The 27,447-nt window shown below is 40.4% G+C and overlaps 2 protein-coding genes across 2 annotated transcripts; both read right to left on the bottom strand.

Moving 5' to 3' along the window:
- Nucleotides 1-1,846: 1,846 nt before the first annotated feature.
- Nucleotides 1,847-14,620, bottom strand: cep76 (centrosomal protein 76). Its single transcript, XM_085290247.1, has 13 exons — nt 14,358-14,620; nt 13,551-13,706; nt 13,229-13,313; nt 12,911-13,135; nt 12,617-12,802; nt 9,632-9,729; nt 9,311-9,439; nt 8,943-9,131; nt 4,902-5,068; nt 4,061-4,220; nt 3,355-3,528; nt 2,815-3,032; nt 1,847-2,225 (listed from the first exon to the last, which is right to left on the bottom strand). The coding sequence occupies exons 1-13, from the start codon at nt 14,418-14,420 to the stop codon at nt 2,087-2,089; spliced, it is 1,989 nt and encodes a 662-aa protein (XP_085146373.1). The 5' UTR covers nt 14,421-14,620; the 3' UTR covers nt 1,847-2,086.
- Nucleotides 14,621-16,929: 2,309 nt separating this feature from the next.
- On the bottom strand, nt 16,930-27,036 carry ptpn2a (protein tyrosine phosphatase non-receptor type 2a). Its single transcript, XM_085290651.1, has 9 exons — nt 26,782-27,036; nt 25,229-25,319; nt 25,034-25,134; nt 24,759-24,857; nt 23,383-23,520; nt 22,946-23,155; nt 20,274-20,438; nt 19,015-19,202; nt 16,930-18,763 (listed from the first exon to the last, which is right to left on the bottom strand). Exons 1-9 carry the CDS (start codon nt 26,836-26,838, stop codon nt 18,571-18,573), a joined length of 1,242 nt encoding a protein of 413 aa, XP_085146777.1. The 5' UTR covers nt 26,839-27,036; the 3' UTR covers nt 16,930-18,570.
- Between the last annotated feature and the right edge of the window lie 411 nt (nt 27,037-27,447).

The following is a 27,447-nucleotide window of genomic DNA, read 5'->3' as shown; positions in this document are numbered from 1 at the left end:
TCTCCAGAACAGCTCTGCACAGTAGAGGAACACAGCAGGGAGAAGGGGGGCGACCAAAAAAAGAGAAAAACAAATGAGCAAAGCAAAGTACTCCATAACAACAAAACTACCCTCTGCGCATCAATTAATAAAGCACTTCAATTATGGCAAAACTTTCCCGAGTTGACTTCTCCTAACCACACAATAATTCACTCAACCAGGCGCCTGTCACTTCGTCCTCGCTCCAATTTCATAATCAGCTAGTGTCAAACTGAAGGACAGTGTTCGCCTGTGGCTTTTCAACGGCGAACAAGCTGAAATAATGATGTTATTGTGGCTTCTGCTTTTCACAGACGGTATGATTTTGGACATAAATTCAATCAAGTCATTCTTTAAAGTTTTTCTAACAACGTAACCTTTTTTTCTACAGTTATATTTTGTGTCTTTCAACCCCCATATTTTAACTCATAATCTACTCTTATGCATGATCAATGAGACATTTAAACCCGTCTTATTTCTATTCAAAAAACCTACAAAGCATTATGCGTGCAGGGCTGCTGTGGCGGACAGAGAGCTGCAGCTGCTTCCAGTTTGCCAATATTTGTCTTAACGCGCCATCTAGTGCTGATCACAGTTATTACAAGTGCAATACAACAACTTTAATACAAGTTTAAATTTGCCCGTACACTTCTCGCAAAAAGACAAACTGACAGCTTAATTATGTCAGTTTGATTTAATTTAATGACCTTTAACACGAGGTGCTCTCCTTACATACTCGCCTTTAAAACCAGGGCTGTCAAACGTATTTTACTTTGTGGGGCATAAAACCCCAATTTAAACTCAAGTGGACAGGACCAGTAACGCTGCTGCCTAACAACCCATAAAAACAACAACTTTCTTTTATTGTAACAAAGTTTAATTATTAAGCACAGTCAAAATAATAGACCGTCCACTTATAATACTGATGATGAGCAGCCCTGTGATGATTTCAATAAAAATTGCTCAATTTTCCCAGAAAAATGATCATGTACAGCAGTAAATTTTAAGTTTAGCTTTAAGAAATATATTCAGATTACAGATAAAAGTACTGACAGGTATTACCCAGATTTTTAATACATTAATACTTTTTTACAGAAAAAGATCTGCTTATACAGAGAAGATAGAAAATAGTGAAGAAAGGAAATATTATTTTATTTAATGAGGTACTAACAATAAAAAAGCCTCAATTTTTATCATTTAACGCTCTACCTTTTACTGACTTTGGGGTAAAATGCCAGCTCATAGGTAATGTCTGTGTCACTAGGGATACTCTAGGCCACAGTGGACACTCTGGCAGGCTGGTTCTGGCCCCCCAGCCACGTGTTTGGCACCGCTAGACTAGACTAAATCAATAAATTTCTTTCACACCATGGCCATAAATTTCAAACTTTTGACAGTGCTGGATTTTTGTGTTGCTTAAAGATTTTTGGTTTGTTCCAGCAGCGTGGTTTAATCACATACTTTCACATGTAGTCAATATTTTCTATTAACGATATATGACATTGTGTGACAGGTCTATATTAAATGGTGGCAAAACCTTTTTAAACTCAAAGACATGATTTTCTTACATTCATTTGCATCTTTATAATATACTGTACTGTTTCATTTAGTTTAGTTCTTACAATCTTGGAGCAACTGTGGTCATATCATTTCCTCAGTATCTCATTATTTTTGATTAAATGAGATTGGCAGAGCCTTCATTTACAGCAAAGCAGGTAATTCTGTATTATTTAAATCCTTCATGCAACTGCAGTAAAACGAGCCTGTTCGTGTTTGTGACACAGGTTTAAATGTCTTTAATAAAGCATGTAAAAAATGCACAGCAGGATAAACAAAGGTGGGTTTATTTGCAAAAATAAATAATGTAAATGTCTGTACAAATGAGTCCACTACAAAATAAAGGCCCAACCATCAAAGCAGAGCCACAAACATGTCTGTGCAATAGTAGAGCTTAATATCAATTTAGTCTCATTGTGAGTCCCGGTGTGTCCCTGTGGTGTCCTAAAATCCAGTGTGGGGTCAAAGTGCAACACAGGCCGGGGTTTCCTGGGCGCCATCCATCTGCTGGTCAGAGTACAGAACGGTATTTACAGGCAAACATGATCCACACTGCGCACGCGTTCTCGGGATAAACGAACACCCGAACGCGGACAGCCAGCCTCACGTGATCGCCACGACAACACACTATCTCCTCACAGAAGGGGGACCTGCATGAAAAATAAGACATTCAGAGCATGGAACGCAAAATAATGTGTGAGAAAAATATTCCGGGAATAAAACCAGTTTAATATTCTGGATTGTTTGTGACAAAGGGACAAAACTGAAGGCTGAGTGTTTGTGAATGTGCGCAGGTTATCTAGAAACCTGTCTATGACAGAGGCAGGAAGTAACTGCATGACTTTTGAGTCTATTATTTTCGTGATCATATTCGTGTTCTCAGCTCTGGCAGGAGGTATAACATGTGAAACTGTTACAGTATATGTTGTGGAAAAGACAAGGTCTTACAGGGTCACTTTTTATTTCGAGGCTATTTCCCATCATGCTTTAGAGTAGATGGTGTGCGCATCATTTATTACTCAATACTGACACTATTAGAACATAGACATGTGTGCAGCACTTCAGTCTCTCACACCCTCTACAGGAAAGCCACAGGTAAAGATGAGCCTGAAGTACTGTGCAAAAGTTTGGGCTTCGAGGCCACATAATCACTGGCAACCTTTCAAAAGTCATTGAAGTTTTCATACAGCTTTGTTCTCTAGTTGTGATATTTTAACATTTAGTTTAGTTGTATATTACCTGAGGCAGGTGGCAAAGGCCCGACGAGCGTTACGGTGAAGAAAGTGTATAGGGAAGCCTTTGAAAGTGTGCCCGTCTGGCACGGCCCTCCTCACGGCGTCCTGGAACTCCTCGTTGCCGCAGGAGACACCGGTGCAGCGTTCCAGCTCATAGGCTGACAGAGCTGAGGACAGCAGGTAGGACAGGTGGTCGTCCCACACTGTCGCAAGATCCAGGTCCTGGAGGAGAGCACCCCACAGAGTGGATACATTCCTCAGTAACTGTTACATGTTATGCCACTACAGTCAACTACACAGCAAAGGTATGGTTCACTTATATACCAAAGGTGAAATAAGGCTATAATGGTCATCTGGCATTTTTGTTTTCATCTCTTCAACGTAAATATAAGTGATGTTTAAATAACATACATCATGACTTATTCATATTTTGATGTTTCAAAGAATTATCAGTGTTCTCATCTGTCTCAGTGCTCTGATCAGGCCTCTTTCTAGAGTGCAGGTGAGTTTACCACCATCCAACAACTCCATCACTGTGTTTTACCTTCCTATGCTCAGATACCAGGTAGCGCATCTCCAACTCCAGCTGGTTGCTGGCTGCAGCTGGATCCAGAGACGGGGAGCAGAGCGGAGGCAGAGGGGGCAGAGAGGTGGTGGAGCCTGGAGCACAAACAGACTTAAGGGCCTCTTCACTCATTGCTTTCCACCGTGACTGATTCTGAAGAAAATCAGGTAGGGGGAAGAAAAAGAGGCATTTAGCTGATAATCTCATTCACACAGACCCACTACATTGTCCACTGGGTGCTTTGCTTTAGGCCAGCGTGACAGAATGGGAGTTGCTGATGAATGAAACTGTTACAGATTCAATTTCCTTCCCCGCAAACTGGCTCCTGTTCTGTTGATTGGAGATGGCAATCTTCCAGCGAGCTCTGTGCCCACAGGACCCTGCTCCAGGCTACCTTTGCCCTCTGTCTGCCTAAAAATCACCAGTACTTATTTGATTAGGTTTTCTACGTTGGCCAATCTGATATTGCGGCAGGATTTTCATATTGAGGCTCATTTGCCAAATGTGAACCGTTAAGACAACACCTGCCAACGAAACAAATGTGAATAGCGTAATGATATTTCTCTGGCACTCTTTAATCGCTACAGTAATTTTCTTATTAATAAATACAACAATGGAGCATGGAAAGCAATATAATATGGCTATCCTCCAGCCATACCTCCAAAACGGATGTGCATTATATTACCTGGAAGTCAAATACACAGAGCTCCACAGCATCAGAGGGCTGACAGTTGGCAAGGAAGGTCTGGTGGTTGAAGACACATCCCACAGTTCGGTACGGGTAGGAAGGTTTAGGCTGGGGAGCCAGAGGTGGAGCATCTGGATCTATAGGACGGTGGAGGTATCTGATCACACACAAGAAATGCAAAGAAAAGTATTACGAAATGAAACAAAACACTAATATTACTCAGTGAGAAATGTCTATGGTCTGTTCTCTTTTTTTAATTTTAGGCAGCTTCCTTGACCTTCTCATATTTAAGATGTACATGATTCTTAAATAACGTAAAATAAATGTGACAAATTGTTCATATGTCCTTGTCCTTCATATATCCTTTAATTCACATCATATTAAGCTCAGATATTCAAACTAATGAAAAACATGCTCCATTAGGCCAGTGCTTCATGGTGAGGAAGAGCTTAAGAAACACTAAAATGTAATCAATTGTTCCTTGGCTCAAAGCCTGGCCCCCAACTTTCATAGAAATCCACTCATGGGATTCCAAGAGATCCTGCTGACTAACGCACAAAGACCGTTTAATGAAGTAAGTGAGGCAAACACAAAAAGCTCACTGTAACTCAGACTGTGTCTGGTTTTAGTTAAAGGGGATACCGAGAAGAGAAGACAACCTTTTCCTTTTTTATAACAGAGTGGTATCCTCTCCAAAGTAACTAATTTCATTTCCTGATAATTAATTATGCTGTACTTCCTTTGAGAAAAGTCCTGTTTAAATCTGACCCTCAAAGGTCTCGTGAAAGGGGGTGAGTTACTTTGCTTATTTGTTAACTATATTAACAAAAAAACAGACCTGTGCGCTGTCAGGCTTTCCCAGAAAGTGATGCTCCCGTCAGTACCACGGGTCAGGACCCAGGCATGTGGCACTCCCTTGGCTTTGGTGCCCACACACACGTATGCATCCATGCCAAAACCCAGCTGGAGGCTGCACAGCAGGGTGGCGTGATCCTCACAGTCCCCCTGTGGAGGACAGAGGGTTATGCTGGGATCTGTTGGGTAGTTTAAAGTGAACTAAATATCTTCATCACATTAGTGCGTTGTTTGTTGTGTTTTAAGAGAAATGTTCATTTTTGTCTTCTGGTTCAGTTAGGTCATGTTAATCCTGATGTGACTTCTCAAAACAGAGAGCCTCCAGCACGCTCCCCTCTCAGAAGATCATGAGATGTAGTTGAAATCACAGAAAGCTAGTGAGTGGCTGGAGAATGAACTGCCATGTTCAACAGGGCCTCTGTTTCTATCTCTAAGGCTGCACGACACACAAGTTGAATCTGGAAAGATTTAAGCTTTAATCTTGAAGTATTAAGAACAACATTTTACTGCTTCAAATCTGAGATGTTACAACTGTTTTCTCAGAATATCGTAACATTAATTTTATTCCCAAAAATGTACCTTTACTCTTAAAATATTAAAACCTTTCCCTTTAAAACCTTGCAACCTTTCAGCTTTATTCTCAACATGTTTTAACTATTTTGTCAAACAACCTTAAGACTTGATTTTAAAACATTAAAGCTATAAAAATATTGTGGCTTTAAACCCAAACAATACAAATTTAATTCCAAATCATTGAAGCTTTGATTCCAACATATTATAATATCTAATTCTTCTTAAATAATTCTTCTTGAATCTTTTTGTTTTTATAGAAGAAGAAAATAAATATAGCTCATTTTCTTAAGATTTTTCTGTTTTTGTATTTGTTGCCATTTAAATTTCCCACATGATGCGAGCAGCTGCAGGGAATTTATTGCCATGCAATTTCCTGCTTCGATTTAACGACAAATTCAGCGCCTCTTGTAGTTCCTGTTTCAGGTTAACAGCACATCATGAATCCCTAAGTGATGATGTCAGGATCCACTGACAGAATACTTCAGATTTTTGGGAGATAACTTAGAGAAGAAAAAACAAAGAGGTGGAGCATGTTGGGCATATAGGAGTTGGTAAAAAGGATCATGAAATGCATTTTTGTTTATTTTATTAATCTAAAAGACGTTTCAAATAATTATCTTTTTTATTTAATCCAATCCAAGTCCCACAAACTCCCGTTCATTGAAGCTAATCTCACGAGTGTCTCTGGCAGCCAACTTGATTACAGCCTTGTAAAGTCCTTGTTATGCATTTAAATTCAACTCAGTGACAGCTTGGTTTCTTCATTCCCACCAGCATTTACACTCTGCTGGAATCTCCTACAGCAGAACAAGTGTAGGTGTGGCCTAAACTCACACTGGCTGCATGTGGCTAATTTCATGCTGATATTTAAGCAGACAGAATTCTGTTTTCACACCGACCTTGCCTAATTCCTCATGTCAGTACAAGAGTCTCTTTAAACAAAACACAATATCTTGTTCTCGCTACACTGTTAGCCTTTCTCAGAAGTACCCAATTCAAAGAAGAAGCCTCCTGGAGAGGAAATAAGCTCTGGAGTCATTAAATTGTCCATGACAGTAAGCAACTCTTGTTTCATTCGTACAAGTTTTCCTGTAAAGAAGCCTGGGTTGAGCTGGGGACTGTTGCTGCTGCGTGCTGGCTCGGGCTACGGGCAAGTCAGAATGATAGATGTTCCCCAGAAGTGCTAATATGGACGGCAGCATCGGAACAGGCTGAGCAGGACTGATGAGGCTAAATTAATTTTCCCTCAAATGAAACTCATAAATCACAGCTGACAAGGGCCACTTTGTGAGAGTTGTGTTGTGTCTGTCTTGCCAGCCGCTCACACAGAGAAGAGGCAGGGAACATTTATCCCGTGGTGGTCTGGGAAATTCCCCGCTATCTAGTCGAGAAATGAGAATGCAGCAGTCAGTCAACTGTGCACAAATCCTTCTTTCTCAGAAACCACACAGTCAGCCTTACTCGGAAATGCGGCTAGCGTAAACGTGGCCAAATCAAGCTCTGTGATTGTGGAACAAAACTTTACTTTTAGGGGCCAACGCAACGCAAACCTGTGACTTCACTGAAAATGTACAGTGTAGCCAGAGGAAAATGACTGAGATCACGTGAGGCTAGGTTGTTTGTGTGTGTGTGCGTGTGTGTGTGCATGCAACTGTGTTAATTCTATTCACTTGAAAGTGCTCAATCCAGCTCCTTATTTTAATACTTGTATTTTACTTAACTAGCTTCAAATGCCACAAGGTGAAAGTGTCAAAAACATTTGGAACAACACAAATGTTTGTTTGGTACTTTTGCTGTCCTTTAGCTTAGCCCACAAGTCCATTAATCTTTTTCCACTTATCATGTCGCCAGTCTAACCCAGAGACAACCACCCAAACAATCACCAATTACCCTAACACCACTAACTAGAAGCCCGAGTCCCCACATAGTTGCAGGGAGAAAATGCAAACTGCACACAGAAAGGATCCATTGATCGTGGATTCAAACTCAGAACTGTCTTGCTGTGGGGCAACAGTGCTAACCACCATACCAAACTCCTAATATACCAAGATATTTTGTAGTGAAGTGAAAAAGTGTGAAAAACAGTGCAAAATTATCCAAGACAATGTCTATGTGCCTTTTTTTATCACTGATCATCTCCTTTACTAGAATTTATGCTTCAGTGGGAAATCTAAGCAGCAGCTATGTCGTATCGCCATAACCTGACATCAACTTTCCTAGAAACGCAACTACACATCGGGCTATCGCAGCCTGACAACTATGATTGGCCTGCTCAGTACTGTTAAATTCTCCTGTACATTTCAAGCTACTTTTTCACTGCACCTCTTGGATTTGTCAGTGAGAAAAATAAAGATCATCACTTCAGTATAAGGACTAATAATCATAGCATCAACAAAGGAACCCACAAATGTCAGCAAATTCCTAAAGGGACGCTGTTGAAACTATGGAAGGGGACGTGAGGGAATAACATGAGGGGCAAATAGATTTACACCAACTACACTGACAACAAAAAAAGAGTGAGGACTTGAGAGTGAGATTTGTTTCTACTGGCTGGGACTGCATATGAAATACAGCGAGAGGACAACGCATATAAAACACATAATGCACCTGCACAACATCATCCACTTTGTGGGTTACGTAGAGGTTCCTCGCACAAGCCTAAAATCAGGCCAGTGAGCTCCACTGTTGTTCCCCTTCCTTTTCAGCCAATTGCTTTCTACCTAACATCGTCACAGCAGAGCTATACTGTTTGTTTTTTTGGAGGTCTCAATTTAACAGACAAATGCAGGACATTATCAGCTGGTATGTTGTGGATAAAAACCTATGTCCTGCCAAAGATATATGAACTCGTGATTTGCTTCACTGTGCTGAAAAAGAAGTCTGACATTTTGATGCAGAGTTTCTTTCTTTTAACGCATCAGTATGTGATTTACATGAAACAATGCATCCCCTTTTGAAGCATTCATTTGTCATTTTTATCAGCTGAAACACAGTCTGTGTTTGCATCAGCAAGCTCTTGAATAGCAGCCGAGTGATACCATCGTTTGCATGGTGGCGCACTGTTTTTAGATCTAGACTTTGCCTTGGACTTGCTTGAAGATAACTTGGAGTAAACATTAACTAAAGCCCAAAACATAATAGTACAGCTAGAACTTTAGGAACTGTCTCGCTTGACTTGTCGCATCGCATCCCAGGATTTATTTAGTGTTTAATGGCTTTTCTGCTTCATGAGATCTGAGTACAGTCCCAGTGAGTGGCAAATAAATGACGAATTTAATTTAGAAGAAAAAAGTAACATATCCGTTTACTAGAACTTTGGTAACAGATGTAATTATCTGCCATTGTTTTGATCTGTGACAGTAAGAGATCTAACAGTACAGAGGATGCACTGTCTTGGAAAATGAATCATTCCTACTTTGAGGCTGCCAAGTGGCCGGGAACCTCTCCTTACCTTCCCTCGACACAGGAAAGCCATTAATGTGCACCACTGCTCCTGCTTGCCTCCTCCTCCCACCACCGGAGCCTTCTCGTGGGCTAGAAGGCTGACGAAGCGGGCCGCCTGCCGAGGGCTCTCCAGGAGGCGGCCCGCCCGGAGGACACGTACATAGGAGCAGACTGGCCTGTTGACGCCATTCTCATCCTGCAGAGTGTGCAGACACACACCCAGAGGAAAGGAAAGGCCAAGAAGGTGACATGAAATATTTGGTGAACTGGTTTTGATGTTAATAGAATGAGCACAGATGCTTCCTTTTAAAAACACAAATCAACCAATAAAGTGATGAAATGCGCGGGGTGGGGGTGTCAATACGATAGACAAACCTGTGCAAAAATCTTGACCAGCTTGGTCTGATTTGACGGACGGATCTCCAGGAACTCCCTCCACCACTGTTTGGCATAAACCAAGAAGAGCCTCTCCTTCTCGGCCGCCCTCTGCCTCTCCAGTGATTGCTAAATGAAAAACACAGTGACATCACTCCCTCACAACGAAGGCTGTGATGTTTCTTTTACAGCCTCTTTATCTCCACTCTGAGGACGACTGATTCTTAAAAAGCATTAATGGGATTCTGTTGTAATGAGTCACTGGTAGTTCACGGAGATTGATTTATGAATAATGAAACAGAGGAATAAATAGATGCTGACCTGTGTGCTGATGATGTCAGCACTCAGAATCTCTGGGAGAGGAGGGTAGAGCTCCAGGCTGACTGTCAAAACACCAGCTGGGACTTTGGATTCACTTCCTGGTGACAAACACACTGTTTACTTAAAGATGTTGCCAGAAAAACAAGCAAAAAGCAAAATTGCCAGGTTTGTAATTTGTAAAGTCAAAGTTTTATCATTAAATGTAAGATTAAACGACCCGTACGTTTCTAAGTACTTATAATTATCCCAGTAGGGAGCAAGATTTCTGTAAAAAAAAAAAAAAATCAATCAAATTAAATGTTTTAAGAAAAGTAAACTTATGGTGAATATGGTTGCATTATTTCTTGACCTATTGTTTAAATTCTGTTAATGAGTAGAGAGTGTCACTCGGGAGGGGGCTTCAATGGATGAAGAAAGGTGAAGAAAACAGATGTACAAAGAGGAGTTGGGTCTGTAAGGTTTTAAGTTGTATGTGAGACTGAATACTAATGGATGACAAAATGACCGATTGGCTAGGCAGAGAGATCGAGCTGGGAAGCATGTGTAGCAGGTTAGAGTGATTCAAGACAGATTTAGAAATATGCTAACAAGTGAAGAAATGGAGTTGAGAAGACTGAAGGAGTACTTTGAGGAACAGGTGAATGAAGAAAATGAGAGAGAAAGGAGGATGGATGGAGGACAGTGAATCAGGAAGAGCCAAGGATTGGTAAGGAGGATGGGAGGGCAGCTATAAGGGGATGCAGAGTGGAAAGGCAGTTGGTCCAGACACCATACCTGTGGAGGTATGGAGATGTCTAGGAGAAAGTGGACTTTTTAACCAGATTGTTTAACACAAGAACACGGGTGGGGAAGAACAAGGGTGATGTGCATAGCTGTAGTAACTACAGAGGGATAAAGCTGATGGGGCCATTACCATGAAGATATGGGAAAGAGTTGCTGAAGCTAAGTTAATATAGGTGATGATAGAATGATAGAATAGAATAGAATTCAACTTTATTGTCATTGCACATGCACAGGTACAGGGCAACGAAATGCCCTGTACCTGTGATGATCAGGTGATGATCAGCGAGCATCAGTATGGCCTCATGCAGGGAAAGAGCACTACAGATGTGATGTTATGTTTAAGAGTATCAGACATTACCAATCAAATTTTCTTCAAGTTTTCCAAAGATTTTTGTGTTTCCAGACCTTTCTTCCAGCATGAGTGGTAAACAAATTACACTGGCTTACACATTAGGACAGTACTAATTCTGGAGGGCTTGTGTTCCTGCACAGCAGAGACCTAGTCATAAAATCCATCTAAAGACTCAAATCTTGAAGCATGATTAAATAAATGCAGCATTCAGTTAAAAACACTGTCTTAAAAAGTTACTAAGTGGCAATAGTAACATCAGATTATTATTACTGGAAAACACGGATATCATTACATGAATGCACAACAGACCACGCTTATTCTGTGCAACTGTGCCCCATGAGACGCAGGAATAGGGGGCAGTTTCTAAGTCCCTTTTAAATATTGACCCCATGTAAATCGTGTTTCTGTAGGTGTACCACCACCATTATTCAATTTTAAAATGTGTCATTGTATTGATTTAGCTCTCTGCCACTTTTACACTGTATTATTCTTTTTCCACATCATAGCTCCACCACAGCGAGCCATGAAGTAGTGACTCTGAGAAGTCAGACTGGCAGATCAGTAATTGGGGTGTCTGCAGACATTGAATTTTGAGTCCAAGTCTAAGGGTAATGTATCACAGGAGGAACAACAGAATGTTACCATACTGATATTATGTCCCACCCTTACTATATCCCATGTAATTGGAATTATATAACCTACACTCCATTATAAACTACTCATAAAATTACAAGAACGTTTTAATTAGTATAGCATCAAGTGAGTTCAACCTTCAGGATATTGATGTTGTCAGTTAAGTAGCAGAGGTGATTGTTCATCCGTTTCAGCTGCTTTGATGCTACTGAAATTAACAGGTGCACTGGAGGGGCAGCAGTGAGACAACCCCCAAAATAGGAATCATTTTACAGGTATAATCCACTGACATGTTTTCCCTCCTCATCTTTTTTTGACTGTTTTTCACTGGTTTTGCTTTGGTTAGTGTCAGTGTCACTGCTGATAGCATGAGGTGATACCTGGACCCTACAGAGGTCGCAGTTAGTCCAACTCCTCCACATCAATAACCCCTGCCAGGATTTCTGTGTCTCCCAGCATAGTCTCAAGAGCATGGAGGACATTCCAGGACACAGGCAGTTACTCTAAGACAGCTGGACATCCTTAGATCCTTAACCCATCAGCATGACGGTATCTGCTCCTTTATGCAAGGAGGAACAGGATGAGCACTCCAGAACTACAAAATTATCTTTAGCAGGTCACTAATGGCCCCTGTGTTTTTCACAGATGACAGCAGGTTCACCCTGAGTACATGTGACAGATGCAAAGGGGTTTGGAGAATGATACTACCTGTAACATAATTCGGCACGACTGGTTTGGTGGTCAGTGAGTGACGGTCAGGGGAGGCATATCTTCACAGACCTCTACAGGCTAGGCAACGGAACCCTGAATGCCATCAGATATCAGGATGAAATCACTGGACCCAGTGTCAGACCCCACACTGATACAGTGGGTCATGGATTCCGCCTGGTGCAACACAATGCCCAGCCTCATGGGGTGAGAGTATGGAGGCTGGAGGACGAAGGAATTTATACCACTGACTGGCCCCTCTGCTCAACTAAATCCAATAGAGCACCTCACCCCAGAGCACTGCCGCATCATTTTTTCACTTTTACTGTGGGAGTGTCTTTGAATTCAGCACTTTGTAGGTTGATAATTTTCATTTCCAACCAACACATTAACAGGTCTATACAGCTAGATATCCAGCATGATTTTTTGACTTCTGCTTGTGTTTTTCAAAAATAAAATCAAAAGAACCCTTCATAAGAAACTCTTTGTGCAGAGAGTTTGTTGCTCACCAACTCCCATCAGCTCTACAGCAAAGCAGGTCTTGCTACTGGGCGAGCTTAGAACAGTCCTCCAGTCCAGGAAGTAGGATGAGACAAGCATTGTTTCACTGGAGGTGTCTGTTTTTATCAGCACAAAGTGCACTGGGTCACACATTGACAGCATGGAGGTCGCATCTGCCATCTTACCACTTTCCCCTGGAATACAAAAATTGTAAAATGATACTCTGTACATAGATGGTTTATTAAGTAATACAATAAGAACAGTATTTGTGAGTGACACAAACAGTGGTGGTTAACACACACCTATACCGTCTCTGTGGATTTCTAACAGGAAGCCCTCCTTGAGGTCAGGTTCACAGGCACAGGGCACTGGCTTTGATCGAAACCTCTGGTTGCGGAAGTGCAGGTAGAGTGTGAAGGTAGAACACACCTGACCAGGTAAGGGATCCGGCTCCTGGAGATGCTCCAAAAAGGCTTTGCCTCCAAGCACCTGGAGATACAGACATCGCCTTGATGGGTCGATATTGGCTGAGAAGAGAAAAGCAGAAGAGGAATAATATTATACAAAACAGTCTATGCATCACATTATTATTTGCTTGGTTTGCAAATAATGTTTCTTACTTTTTTTCAGATGAGTGATATCTTTATCGACAAAGTGAGCAGCAGGTTTTGTAGGCGATCCTGTTTCTGCTTCTGTGCCGGCTTCCTACCACGCCAAAACGACACGACAGAACAGTCAGAAAAGATGGGACAGAACTGACACACTGTATTACAGATACGTTTAATCCATACTGAAGGCAAACTTTGAAAGTAAAACGTAGCTATCAAGGGGATCAATACATTGTAAATGTTCGATTTTTGAATGGATGGAATGAAAAATACTTCTAAAATAAAAACCAATCTGGAAAATAGGTCTGAAACTGCATCCAAAAAGCTGGGCAACCTGAGTAAAGTGAAGATCTTTCATCATATCATCTATGATGCCTCTGCGCTGCAGAGCACGCAGGAAATCTGCCTCAGACAGAGACCGACGTGCAGGACCTTGATCATCCCTCACAGTCTCAGCCAGCACCTCTCGGATCTTCCCATGGATATCCATCTGACAAACAGAAGAACAAAATTCCTTCACCTACTTAAAAAATGTGTTTGTGCTTTCTCAACATCCTCTAAAAACAGTCCTTTCCATTTAAACTCTGACTTTGGGAAGTGTGAATATGAAGGCAAACCCATCAGGAAATGTTTTATATCAGTAGACCTATAAGTACCGTCTATTCCGTGCATTATTGATGCGAAATCTTTTCTCATTCATTACTTTTTTCCATTTACTTTTTTAAAATCAATTTTTCAATCAAATCAGCAATAAATGTACGATCGAAAATATAGGATCGAAATTGGTCTTGTGTGCTGTGTGAATTTGTACTTTATCTGCTTATAGAGGCTTGACAGGTAGCTCATATTGGCTGGAAAACAGCAGCAGTTCCCTACGGTGCTTCAAATAATGCTGTCTAAAGAGATGGTGCAGCCAATCTTACCAACTAGGTGATAATATGAGATTTCTCTGTGATGTGCAAATGCAAGGAAATAGCCATTTGTGACATTAAAAAAATATATATATTTGCCCACTATAAACAGCTAGCTTCCCCCGTTCATGAAAAATACCCGTGTATTTGTATGCTGCTTAAGGACTTCAGCATTCAACTGTACATTGTGTACAACACGAATTGCCATAAAATCTATATAGTTTTCTCACCTTGAGCAGATGGTTGTGAATGATTTGCTTCAGCTCGGAAGCTTTCTCTGGAGGCAGCGACATTATTGCTATTATTTGTGCTTTTTAGGCTAAGCTAACTAGCCAGGCTTAGACATGGGTAGTGGTAGAAACATTAAATAACGCCGTTTCTTCTTATATGAGCTATAATGGAACCTTGTATGCATTCGCCATTTTTCGCAGAAATTTTCTTTTCTGACAGCAACAACTACCAGTTTAAACAGTGGCGGAAAAGCGAGCGGGAAGGTTTCTCCGCTGATGCCCGACACCATACTCCGGAAAAAATCAATACCTCGACAATTTTGCTCTAAAGTTACAGGATTTGTAAGAATCGACATATAAACCACGATATAAGTATTTTTGGTGGTATATTTATTGTAGTTTTAGTTCATTTTTGCTCACCAATTATTCCCAATTTTATTCAGGGATATTTTTACGTACCCCAATCGCATCACGAATTGCGACGACATGAGAAAGACCCTTGAATTGTAGTTTAAATTATAGCTACTATTTCTTATGTGTAGCTTTTTTGTATGTGGTATCGCTTTCTTACCAAGACAAGACATAAATGGATCAAAGTATGTATATCGTGTATATTCGGTGTGCATAATCTGCTTTGGACAAAGGAATAAACATTTAAATGCAACTTTGTAAGATTAAACGACCCGTACGTTTCTAAGTACTTATAATTATCCCAGTAGGGAGCAAAATCTCTGTAAAAAAAAAAATCAATCAAATTAAATGTTTTAAGAAAAGTAAACTTATGGTGAATATGGTTGCATTATTTCTTGACCTATTGTTTAAATTCTGTTAATGAGTAGAGAGTGTCACTCGGGAGGGGGCTTCAATGGATGAAGAAAGGTGAAGAAAACAGATGTACAAAGAGGAGTTGGGTCTGTAAGGTTTTAAGTTGTATGTGAGACTGAATACTCATGGAGGACAAAACGACTGACTGGCTAGGCAGAGAGATCGAGCTGGGAAGCATGTGTAGCAGGTTAGAGTGATTCAAGACAGATTTAGAAATATGCTAACAAGTGAAGAAATGGAGTTGAGAAGACTGAAGGAGTACTTTGAGGAACAGGTGAATGAAGAAAATGAGAGAGAAAGGAGGATGGATGGAGGACAGTGAATCAGGAAGAGCCAAGGATTGGTAAGGAGGATGGGAGGGCAGCTATAAGGGGATGCAGAGTGGAAAGGCAGTTGGTCCAGACACCATACCTGTGGAGGTATGGAGATGTCTAGGAGAAAGTGGACTTTTTAACCAGATTGTTTAACACAAGAACACGGGTGGGGAAGAACAAGGGTGATGTGCATAGCTGTAGTAACTACAGAGGGATAAAGCTGATGGGGCCATTACCATGAAGATATGGGAAAGAGTTGCTGAAGCTAAGTTAATATAGGTGATGATCAGTGAGCATCAGTATGGCCTCATGCAGGGAAAGAGCACTATAGATGTGATGAATGATTACTCTTAAACGTAATTAAGAGTAATCATTGAGAAGTATAGAGGTCAGGAGCTTCACTGTGCCTTTGTGGATCCAGAGAAACAGCATCAAGAGAGGAACTGTGGTACTGTATGAGGAAGTCAAGAGGGCCAGAGAAGTGTGTGTGTAGTGCAGGACATGTATGAGGACAATGAGACAGTGGTGATGCATGCAGTAGGAGTTACAAACGATCAAGGATCTGCTCTGTGCCCTTTCTTGTTTGCAGTGGCGATAGGCATATATTGACAGTTGAGGTCAGGCAGGAGTCTACACGGATTATGTTTGCAGATGACACTGATCTGTAGTGTGATTGGGAAGCAGGTGGACCAGAGCCCATAGAGGTAGTGGTATGCACTGTAGAGGATTAAAGTCAGCAAGAGTAACACAAAATACAAGTGTGAATGAGAGGGAAACAGGTGGAAAGATGACCGTACCGTAGTAGAGAGTGAAAATACAGTGCAGAAGAGAGGTGAGGAACAGAGTGCAGGCAGGGTAGAAGATAAATGTCATCAGGGGTGAAAGGACAGCAACAAAACTGAAAGTGAGGTTTACATATCGTCTCTTTGAGATGGTGACACAGACAAAAAGGAAGCTAGAGCGGAAGATCTCCGAGGAGGTTCATGGGTGTACGGAAGGAGGCGATGCAGAGGATTGGTGTGACAGAGCAGGATGCTAGACGGTGTGAGACGGACGCAGATGATTCGCTGTGGCGACCTCTAAAACGCCCAGAATTAGGAGGAGCTGTACGATATAACGACAAAAGAGATCAAGCCAACATCATATAGACAAGCTGAAATAAGTGCAAAGGCACAAAATACATTCAACACAAACCACACACAGTCCCAGACAAGAGAAAATGAAATTACTACAGCAGTCAATGTGAGCATGGCCTCTTCTTGAAATATTGAATCAATTCCTGGAATCCACAGTGAGAGGTCTCCAGTCTGTCTGCATTGATTTAGCTCATGGTCAGAATGAAATTATGAGTAACAGCACAGAAAGTGGGTGGGGTGGGAAGAGCTGTGGGTAAGCTGCTTTACGGATACAGAATTAAAGAACAGGCAAGCAAATTTTTGTTTATAAAAAAAAGAAAAAGAAAAAAAAAGAATATTTTATTTTTTATGAAGTATTTAATGTTTTTGTTGTGGTTTTGTCATTTTTCTCATCAAAAGTCTTCTGTCATGTTCCACACTGCAGCTCAACAGTGTACAAAACTCCCCTGAAAACTGTACACAGAAAACAAATGAATGGAATGTTACACTATATTATTGTTAAATAAGAAAATAACAATAATAATAAAATAAAAGCCATGTTCTACTGTAGCCAATCAAAAATTTCACTTCAGGAGTCGATACATGCAAATGACACATTCAATGTTCAATCAACTCAGACGCATGTTACTGTACACCACCTCTAATCTGGTCATTGCAGTGCAAACATGTTACTCACATTACGTGCGACACGACAATTTTCTGTACTGATCGCACATACCAAAAAAAAAAAAAAAACATTCTGGGAGCGCACTTTTTTTTCCTCCTTTCCGTATTTAACACATTTCAAGGCACATTAAAAGCTTTTTCAACCACCCCACAAGGACATCGCTCTCTTCTAAATTTAATCCAAGGTGCTCTCCTTCAGCTTCTAAATTGCACTATTGTAGCTTTGGATTGGTCCCAGTCAATTGAAAACCGAATCGGCAATCATGTGGGTTCAAAACACGGACAGAATGTAGAACGGTACTAGCATCATTTTGTAATACAGGTGTCAGTTATGACAGAGAGATTCAACAGAATATACATTCGACATGAGGGGAGTATGCGAGGGTTCATCATCAGGAGCTTGTCTGACTGTTATCTTCCTAAAAACAGGCTTTGGTTTCTTAAAATAAACAACAACAAAAAACAAAAACAGCGTGATCACCTGAACAAACACAGACCAACCCATCCAGTGGGTAAATAACTTGCTAAGGGGCAACGTTTATGATCCATGTGGCAGCTAACAAAGGCAGGCAAAAAAAAAAAAAAAAAAAAAAAGTGTGCACATAACAGAAAATAACCACTCTAGCCGAGTCTGAAACATTGGCAAGGAAGTGTCCACTCACACAAAAATATTCTTCTGGCCGTGTTGAGATGCCCTGCTAAATGTGAATGGAAGAACAAGTGGTGGTCTGGAAAACCGCAGAATGCATGCATTTCATTATATTACATTAAAACTAAAGAAAAGTAAAATCCTACAGCTGAATCTTGGCTCTGGAGTTTTCCTACAAGTCTACAGTAGGATGAACAAGTCAACACAAGTCATTCTGAAATGCAAAATGTAAAACGTGTTGATCGACACATATCTGACTATTACAAATAAAGAATGTAAAAATAAACCTGTCACTATATATTTCTCTTTGTACTGCACCTTTAGTAAGTTTCTGCAAAGCCATTTTTGCTATGATACAGTACATTCATGAGCAGTGACAAGAAGGAAAGGAAATTAAATCATCGTGCTGGCACCGAGATCCTGAGATGTTACTATTTTTTTGTTTCGATCTTACATGAAAAATATACAGACGCTCGTTTGATCTAGCGCTCCTGCATTTTGACCTTGAGAAATAAATACCCTCAATTCTGCACATATTACTGTCTAAGTCTACGTCGAGAAGAAGTACCTAATCTCAGGTACCGGTGCAAAATAAGAGTCCGTTTTAAGTGACCCGCAGTGCTTCACTGGGAATACATCCAGTACAGCAGGCTTATGGCCAAGACAGCCCCGGCGCCGGCGCCGACATTGAACAGGATGGGTCTCCAGTACTGCCACTTCTCCTGTTTCCTCTCAGACTCTGTCAGTCTCTGTTTCATTTGTTGGACCCTCTGTGCTGTGCTGGCAATCCTTTCCTCACGGTGTCGCTTTCGGACCCTGAAATAAGACAGAGAGTACAGCAGTCCAACAATAAACAACAGGGTAATACTCACTTTAATCCCCACAAATTGTGTCACTGCTGTACCAAAGCTTTACTACAAAGATGAACAAATAAAAGGGTGAAACCTGATTTCTTTCTTTTCTATGTGCTCAAAAAGATAAACTGAATCTCAGCGCATGGATGGGAACAAGTCAGCAGATTTCAACGCTTAATTTTTAATCTGCCAAACTTCAGTTCTGTTACTTACTGCCCAGAATTGTCTGCCTTATTGTGATCTTGGGCATCTGGCTCTCCTGCAAGCCTGTCTCCTGAGGGGGCCTGAGACTCTAGGTGGGGTCCGTTGGGTCTGCTGTCGTTAAGGTGAGGTCTAGGTGGAGGTGGTGGAGGGGGTAGATCTGGCTCCAGGTCATCTCTGGACAGCTGTGTCAGCTTGTTCTAAAGAGGATGACATGCAGAGACAACCAAGAAGGAAAATTTCAGTGTACTGTCAGCTTATGACAGAGAGGAAGAGAATAGTGATCCTTTTCCAAAATAAAAGCTTAAATTCCTGATTTTTAAATATGTTGGCTCACATTCTCATCATTTAGTTTGCAAGTGGCAAAACTAAAATTCTGGTAAAGAAAGGGCACCTGCAAGACGCAAATGATCAAAGAGCGTCTGTATAGTCATTACATAACAAGTGTGAGGATCTAGTTAGTTTGTCAAGTGAGTCGGCCATTATTTTGACAGTTACCTTATAAATTAAAGAGGCCCTATTCATTGTTATGGGAAAGCACCCACACACACCACTTTAATTAGACACTTTCTGATGGCTCTGAAGAAAAACTCCAAAAAAATGAAATGGAATTAGGAAGTTTGTAACATTTAAAATTACTGCTGGCAGGGCTTGAAACTCTGGTAATCACTTCATTTTATTGTGAGGTTGTGTTTTATACGGTCTGCGTCAAAGGCAATTTTGTGTTGATGCAGCAAGAGAACATTTAGACAGGATTTTTGCAGGTTTCAGCATGTACAGTTGAAAACTTAAGACTTTAATTCCTTAAAGAATGCAATTCAAGACCCGTTTCCAAGCTAACCAGACCGTGAAAGGATGGTAGAAAACCAAGAGAGCCCACATGTCACCTTAAACTTTACTATTATGTTTATTTTCACTTCTCTGGAGTAAAACAGAATGATTCTAATATGCTTGTATACAAGCCAATGTTTCTCAACGTAAGTGCTGCATATCATTTAAAATTTCTCATTTCCCTTTAATGCTTTCAAATGATTAGCTTCACTTTCCCAGAAAATGTCAAAGAAACATTCAAAAATCAGTCATCGCCACCTCTTTTAGCGTCTGATGCCGGCTTTTGAGCGAAACTGAAAGCAAAACTTGAAACCACAACAATGCCTCCGTCTTTTATTGGAGTAACACTGCTCTTCGGGTGGTTACTGAAAGTCAGATAACAAATTACAAAAGCTTATTTAGAACCAGACTTACAAGCTTTCAATCATTCTTGTGACTACCTGTGTTTCTGAGTTGTCTGTCAGGATGAGCTTGGCTCCCTCAATGACAGCCATGTATGAAAAGCGGAGCTGGTCAGGGGTCTGGATCAGGCCCATGCGGTATTCCCTCATGCCAAGTAGCACCTTTTGTATGTCCATTGATGACCGGTTTTTCCTCTTCTCCATCTGCAAAAACAGATTTTCCCATTTATGGAATAACCGCTTAATAGAGAATCACATCAGGTGCACAGGATATCACACCTTTGTTTTCCTTTAGGAAGTCATGAGCTGTAATATTGAGAAGTTTCAAAAGATGTATTACATTTGAGAAAAATCGAGGTAATCTGTGAGAGAGTGGTTTGATTTAAGGTGCATGTCCAAACAACTTACCAACCTGTCTCAGAGTCTAATGCTGCTTAAGATGTGAGTGCTGGGAAGAAATATGTTTTAGCTGTTCCAAATCGTAACTCATAAACTGCGTATTTAACAGGTGAGTTAAATACACAGCAGAGCAAAACTATTTGTACAAAATCTGTTTTTATTTATGGGAGCTTTTACCACGTACATTAACTAGCAGAAATTTCAGGCTCTTTAAACCTGTGCTTTCCAGCTGACTAGGAAGTGAGAACAGAAAGAGTTCCCACTAGAATTCACTTGTTTTTTTGTGCGTTGTGTCTCCTACATTGTAACAGCTTTACACTTTAGGGTTTCTAATTAATATCTGACATAGAATAAATGTGATAATTTCCTAACGTACAATGGGTATATAAAAAGCCTGTATAGAATGGTCAATTTGACCAGTAAAAATATCGCAAGCAGGGACAGATTCACTTTCCTCTGGCATGATTCTATCCGCAGTATGAAGGTGTTGATGGTAACATGGCACTGAGGTGTGCACAGGTCACCCATACTTTCTAAATGTTCAGGAACCTTTGAGGTGAAAGCTGATTGATGTTTTCTTACAGCACCATTGTTGTACAACTTTTAAAAGCCACAAGAGCAAAGAGGCTGTTTTTGCTTGTTGCTTTATTAGGAAGGAGCGGGACAAAACATCTGACAGATAGCCTTGTTTGTTTATGCACAGGGTGACATTCAAAGGTTATTTGAGGTGATGGGCCAGAAGACTAATTTTTTTTAAATTTTCTATTTGGGGTTTAAAAAGCAGGGCAAGGCTCTGAAGGAATTCTTGCTCAAGTTTCCAAAACCTATCCCAAAACCAGCCCCCATAAAACTTTTCTCCAGAAGGCTGAAGGTGTTGAATTTGAAGCAGGAGCTACTTTCATGAGCAGCATCCTCTTAGTCCATGATTCCTTAAACTGACTTCACTGTGGATAGTGATGCTGGTGTTCCAGCAATTTCCAGTTCATGGCAGTTCTTGGAAAAGTTGTGACAAATCCAAGCAACTTGATCTTACATATAACTGTTTGAACCGATAATCTTAAAATTGGCAATTTTTTGGCTCAAAAGGACCTTCCCAATTTGTCTAAATCTACAATTCTCCTTCTTAGAGCTTTACTGAGTTCCCCTAAATTTCCCATTGTTCTGGTCAGTCCAATGAGTGCTGCCAAACAAATCATTTTAATCACCCCAAAGAGAAACTGCCAGTTGTCTGCAATCCTGATCACTAAGAAGAAGTCTATAACCCTTGGCCTTGTAGAGTTTAAACATATTACAGAATCTTTAGGACTAGTAGATTTGTGCGTATGAATACCTTTGACCCTATGCAGATTAGAGAATTCTTCCATGTCTTAATACAATACTGTAATCCTGGTAACTCTATGTGCATTCTAGCCACCTTTCTTTCTCCTTGCTCCTTTTAGGCTAGACTTTATTAATATAGCACTTATCCAGTCTTACTGACCAAAGCACTTAAAAGTGCATATACATTCATGCAGCACTTTTAATATTGCACTACTGCACAGGGCTTTTCCTATCACACTCACACATCACGGATTTGTAGTGGTGTTGCTTTCTGCCTGTGTTAGTTTATCATTCTGGGCTGACTTATGAAGGTGATAATGCCCTGCAGGTGATAACCTGCTTGTCCATCTTTAGGTAATTGAAATCAGATAATGGACAGACATCCTGCATATGCTGAGTTTGATTCATAGAAGACGCTGAAGAGCTCCTTCTGATCAACCCACTACTTACTTTTGGTGTAGTGTTGAACAATAATGAAAGACCTACAGCACTTAAGGTCTGGTTAACCTAACAGCTGGCCAAAAAAAAAAAAAAAAATCATTTTAACAATGCCGACAGACAAGTCAAACAGCCACAGGAAATTTGCAAAACTTTCTAGTGAAATAAGATTCATCTTTTTTTTTGCTTTTAGAGCTTTAAAACTCATCAAGACATGATAAGAATTGGGAATTTAGTTCCATATAGTTGCAGACACATGTGGAATTGTGGTAATTTAGGAGTTATTCCTGAGAAACCTGATTTCCCAAGAAATAATCAGTTAAGGGCCTCTTCTCTGCTCCAGTTAAAATATTCCAGACTTTACACACTCATGCTGAATACCTACACGTCAACACTGCTCTGTAAGCACGTTATCAGCACACAAGTACAATCAGAGCATGAACGCCTCATCTTACCATCATCAGACTGTAGTCATTGTAATGAGAACCTCTTGCGAAAGAATTCTCTTTAACAGTGGCAGACTTTCAGTGACATTTCCCCACTCCCCTTCTCACCAAAACTAGACAGGTATCCACCAAGGCAAAGGTCCCTGAGCGACCAATCCCAGCGCTGCAGTGCACCACTGAGGGCCCATGCTCCGGGTCCAGCGAGCCAGACTCCCGAACCTTGAAGAGGAAGTTGAGGAAGGAGGCAGGGGATTCTGGAACACCGAAGTCAGGCCATGTGGTGTAGTGAAAGTGATAGATCTCTCTCGACTCCTCTGTCTGTGGTAGGCATAATGTTTGGTCAAGACTGGAGCATTGTATAGACACAGTTCTGCATGACTTAGCTGATTTGTCACTAGGAAAACATTACACACTCTGAAATCACAGTCTTTTTTCAGCTACATGCTATTATACTTAAATGGTAAGAGACTGGTTAAGCAGTGCTTAAAACCATGCTGAAACTCAAGAGAGATGCTATTAACCAATAGGCACCCTTGCATACTCACCTTTGTATTTTGTAGTTCCAGCAATCTGATTGTGAAATAGGATTGGTCCTCCTCTGACAGTAGCCTCACAACAAACCCTGTGTCTGTGAAAGACATCTGTAGCTCCTCGGTGGTAGGCCAGTATTGCGCGCACTTTTCCTGTTGAGACAAATACATTCAGTTACTCATGGATAGGCTGTCATGTGCCTCGAGCCATTTGAAGAACTTCTGACTTAAATACTGAGAACAGTTGCACATATGTACACCATTCCTCGGATTCGGAAAATCAACCGTGTGCAAAGAGAACAACTAATTACGTTCTTGTACACCAAAGTACCTGACAGCTTGTTTCCAGTTTCCATTGGTTGTTCTTGGCACCAAGGCCATGATAGTTAGCTACACTAAACTCAACTAAAAACCAAAGTGTGGAGAGAGAGAGAGAGAGAGAGAAAACAACTCTTTACTGAAACTTTAAAAAAAAAAAAAAAAAAAGACAATGAAACACACAACAATAAAACCTCACTGAAAATGAAACCTTTTTAGAGAGTAAAACCTAAACTGAAATATGAAAACCAAATACAAGTGAAACGAAAAATCAAAAAACACATTCAAAACTAAATGCAAAAAGAAACTAAGTAATCATTAACTTTCCTGGAACTGTGGTTAAAGTTTCAAATAAATGGAAACAACAGAACTGAAACTTTACATACAGTACAACTTAAAACATGACCACAGAGCTTAAGACAATCTTGTGAAACACAGAGTTCTGATGAAGTATAACACCACAAAGGAAGAAAAAGACATTTTAAACTAGACTTTTTTTTTTAAATGTAAGGAAATTCATTTTTTCCATTGTCAAGTAAAGGAATTTGAGTCATGATAGCTGCCCAAAATATCTCAATTAGGCTTTGATCCATAACGAATTTAAACATGTGCAGCTCTTCAGTATCTCAATTCATTTTTTCAAAATTGTGGCATTCTTTGCATCTCAATCTGTCTGTCAGCATGGTTACACCTACCACGGTGAATTTCATGAAACGTGGTGAAGAGATGGCACATGCATGAAAAACAAGCCAATTAAATTTTATAGTAGATCTGATCATCTTTTTGAAAACTCCAAAACAGGGCTGAAATCCTTTCTAGTCTACCAGATAAAAGTGGGTACACTAGAAAGAAAACACAATAAAACGTATCTTGGATTCTATTTCATCTTGTAAAATGCACAGAATTTTAGCATCAGTGGAAATAGGAATGACAAAGACAATTGATCTCAAACCTTTTGGGATGAGCAAATGTATCTACATCTATTAATAAAGATATGTCTCCTCAAACTTTCAAACCTAAACAGCAGGGGGACTTCAGAACATAATAATTAGAAGGTGTTGCAGTGTACTCACAGATCCTTTTTCAATCACTCTGTTGAGCATTATAACAGCTTTGCAACTCTGTTCCCAAATCATCAGCCAGAAATGGCTGCATGTATTCCTCAAGGGGCCCTGTCAAAGCAAAAGTAGAAAATCCACATAAACAAATAACATCCAGAGATCATGAACAACTACCAAAATGCCAAACTCAAATCCTGTGTATTTTCCTTTGAGTGGCACGCAGATGTGTTCAACAGATATCCGTGCAGACAGTTCAGTGTACACTGCTTGTCCTACAATCTACATACCTGAGAAAGAATGTAAGCTCTTTGGGCTTCTTCCACATCGACTAAACTTGCATTGATGTAGTCATTTTCAGAGTTTTCAAGTTTTACCCGACTGTGATCGTCTGAAACCAAGCAAGAGATCACAGAGCAATTATGACGACGTCATTCTCGGCAGCACATATCGTCACTGAGAGCCTTAACTGTCGTAACACTCACATGGGCTGACATCTCTGTAGCGGTTCAGATTCCGATTCACTGGAAGCTTTGCCACTTTGTAGGAATATTCACTGGCTTGGTTACGGATCTCCTGTTGCAGATGAGAAACCAAACAGGAACTCAGAAGGATCGCTTTGACAGCGACAGGAAACTGTGACACAACCTGTTCAATTCATGTGCATCCAGTTTTACTGGAGTGGTGACCAGTAATGACATTAAAAGAAAAACCATACAGAGATCAAAGGTCCTCAATCCTTTGTACTCAATTAATCACAACTGGTCTGCTTTGTTTTCATTGTCATTTGTCAAACTTAATCTACTGCAATGCCTCAGGCTGTTGTTTTCCTTTTACAACACAGTCTGCATGGGCAAGGCCAAAGGGCGAGCACAGTTCTATTATTATTTCATTCTGGGGAACAGAAGCAGTTTTACTGGAGACAAGAAAAGAATAAAAGAGAATAAAAATTATTTTTGACACTCCCAAGAATACTGTCGTGAGCAGGGGTGTGTCCCCTCACTGCCACTGAGCTACAGCACCATGGATAAGACTAGTGGCAAAAGTAATTTTTAGTGGTACACAAAGTACAGTTTCAGTGCATAGATGTACTAAGACATGATGCTGTATTCTTGGTCTGCATATTTGACTTCCTTAAACCTCCCCATTTATTCAAGCTTGGGACTTGTATTAGAAATGAACTGAGAGATAAACCAATAACATATGGAACTGAAAAGCACCATTATGTACAATGAGCACTATTGGTTTAAATATATTATCATGCTAACGACATTATCCTTAAAATGGGTAAGAAATTAAATTAAGTATTAGTATTCTCATTTCTGTTTAATCCCACTTTAATTCTCAGTAGGACTGGGAGCCTGACGTTAGCATGGAAGAAATTTGATCTTTTATGAAATTACTTATCATGCACTTTTTATATATACCCCCCCCCCCCCCGCTCCCTGTCAAAAAAAGTTTTAAAAGGGTTTTTTAAAAACATTTTCTAAAAATGTATAAAGTGTGCACGTTCATTTCTTCTTAATTTATTAACACTGATGTGTAAAAACAAAACAAAAACAGTTCTAGTTACATGGTATCTTTGTAGTTCGCAGCTGCACATTACAGGGTCATAGCCAAAGTTTAACCGGAACAGAGATATTATAAACGAAATGCTGTGCTGCGTGGTAAAACACAACACGCTTTTCTGTGGAAGTCCTGATGAGTTCTCAGAAACTGCGGCTGACGTCTGCTAGCGTCAGCCAGCATTAGCTAACCGAAGTGAAGATCGAGCCGATGCACGTTTTCCAGCTACGGAAGTCAGCTAGCGCGAAATGCTAGTTACTCATTCGTCTTTACCAATTGCACTCCAATATGTATAAAGAACCTGGAAGTCATGTCGCGAAGTGTAGAAATTTACACAATTAAAAGCGTGGACGAAAAGTGACCAAAATCTCTAAGTGGTGTCTAACTTGATAGCTATCAAATTAGCTAGCTAAGTTAGTTAGCAACCGATCGTCATAGAAACAAGAGAGGCCCGGTCAGTGTCCCGACTTACATTGTAAAGGTTTTGCCAGCTCCCCGACGAATCAATGTCTTGAAATTCTTGCTCCATTGTGTTGTAGTTAGTGAACCCAGACACTTGCCGGAATAATCTCAGAGTGTTTTCAGCACCGTTCACCAACTTACTCCTTTCTGTCAGCCATCTAAACAGCGGTGTGTGTAACCCTAGGAATCCCTGCGGGGAGTCTGCTGCTCCGGCACAATACTGCTTGCTTGCTGCCTGCCTGCACGTTGACTGACCCGGGTTGCCAGATATGCGTTCATCACAGCCTTCCGCAAACACACACACACACACACACACACACACACACACACACACACACACGCACGCACGCACGCACACACACACGCACACACACACACACACAAACAAATCCTCTGGACACTAAACTACAAAAATCTGATATTAACATTAATATAAAATAAAAAACACAAGAAAGGATACTGACACTTAGCTCAGTGTTCTATTCAGCAAATAAACAAAACAAAAAAACAAGGTATATTGCAGTATTTCAATGAATGCATTAATTTAATTAATTAATGCAATAATCTTATTGAACGCATAAAAGTTCTTTCACAATAAATCTACTGAATGTTTTAAGTACTATTATTTTTTGCCTTTACAAAATTCATTTGCACAAATCTGTTTAAATATTGTTAC

This window comes from Mchenga conophoros, linkage group LG11 (genome assembly GCF_057382185.1).
Source record: "Mchenga conophoros isolate Kocher_MC1m ecotype Shallow Benthic linkage group LG11, M_conophoros_male_GT1.1, whole genome shotgun sequence".
NCBI classification, from domain to species: domain Eukaryota; kingdom Metazoa; phylum Chordata; class Actinopteri; order Cichliformes; family Cichlidae; genus Mchenga; species Mchenga conophoros.
This window is presented reverse-complemented; position numbering and strand designations above follow the sequence as displayed.

Excerpts from the sequence above, each read along its gene's own strand:
- cep76 (XM_085290247.1), bottom strand. The coding sequence starts at position 14,420 with ATGTCGCTGCCTCCAGAGAAAGCTTCCGAGCTGAAGCAAATCATTCAC. Across the intron at positions 9,730-12,616 it reads TGTAGAGCTGATGGGAGTTG|GAAGTGAATCCAAAGTCCCA; the intron begins GTGAGCAACAAA and ends GTTTGTCACCAG. Across the intron at positions 4,221-4,901 it reads GAAAGCCTGACAGCGCACAG|ATACCTCCACCGTCCTATAG; the intron begins GTCTGTTTTTTT and ends GTGTGTGATCAG.
- ptpn2a (XM_085290651.1), bottom strand. The coding sequence starts at position 26,838 with ATGGAGCAAGAATTTCAAGACATTGATTCGTCGGGGAGCTGGCAAAAC. Across the intron at positions 20,439-22,945 it reads TGGATACCTGTCTAGTTTTG|ATGGAGAAGAGGAAAAACCG; the intron begins GTGAGAAGGGGA and ends CTGTTTTTGCAG. Across the intron at positions 18,764-19,014 it reads AAGGCAGACAATTCTGGGCA|GGTCCGAAAGCGACACCGTG; the intron begins GTAAGTAACAGA and ends GTCTTATTTCAG.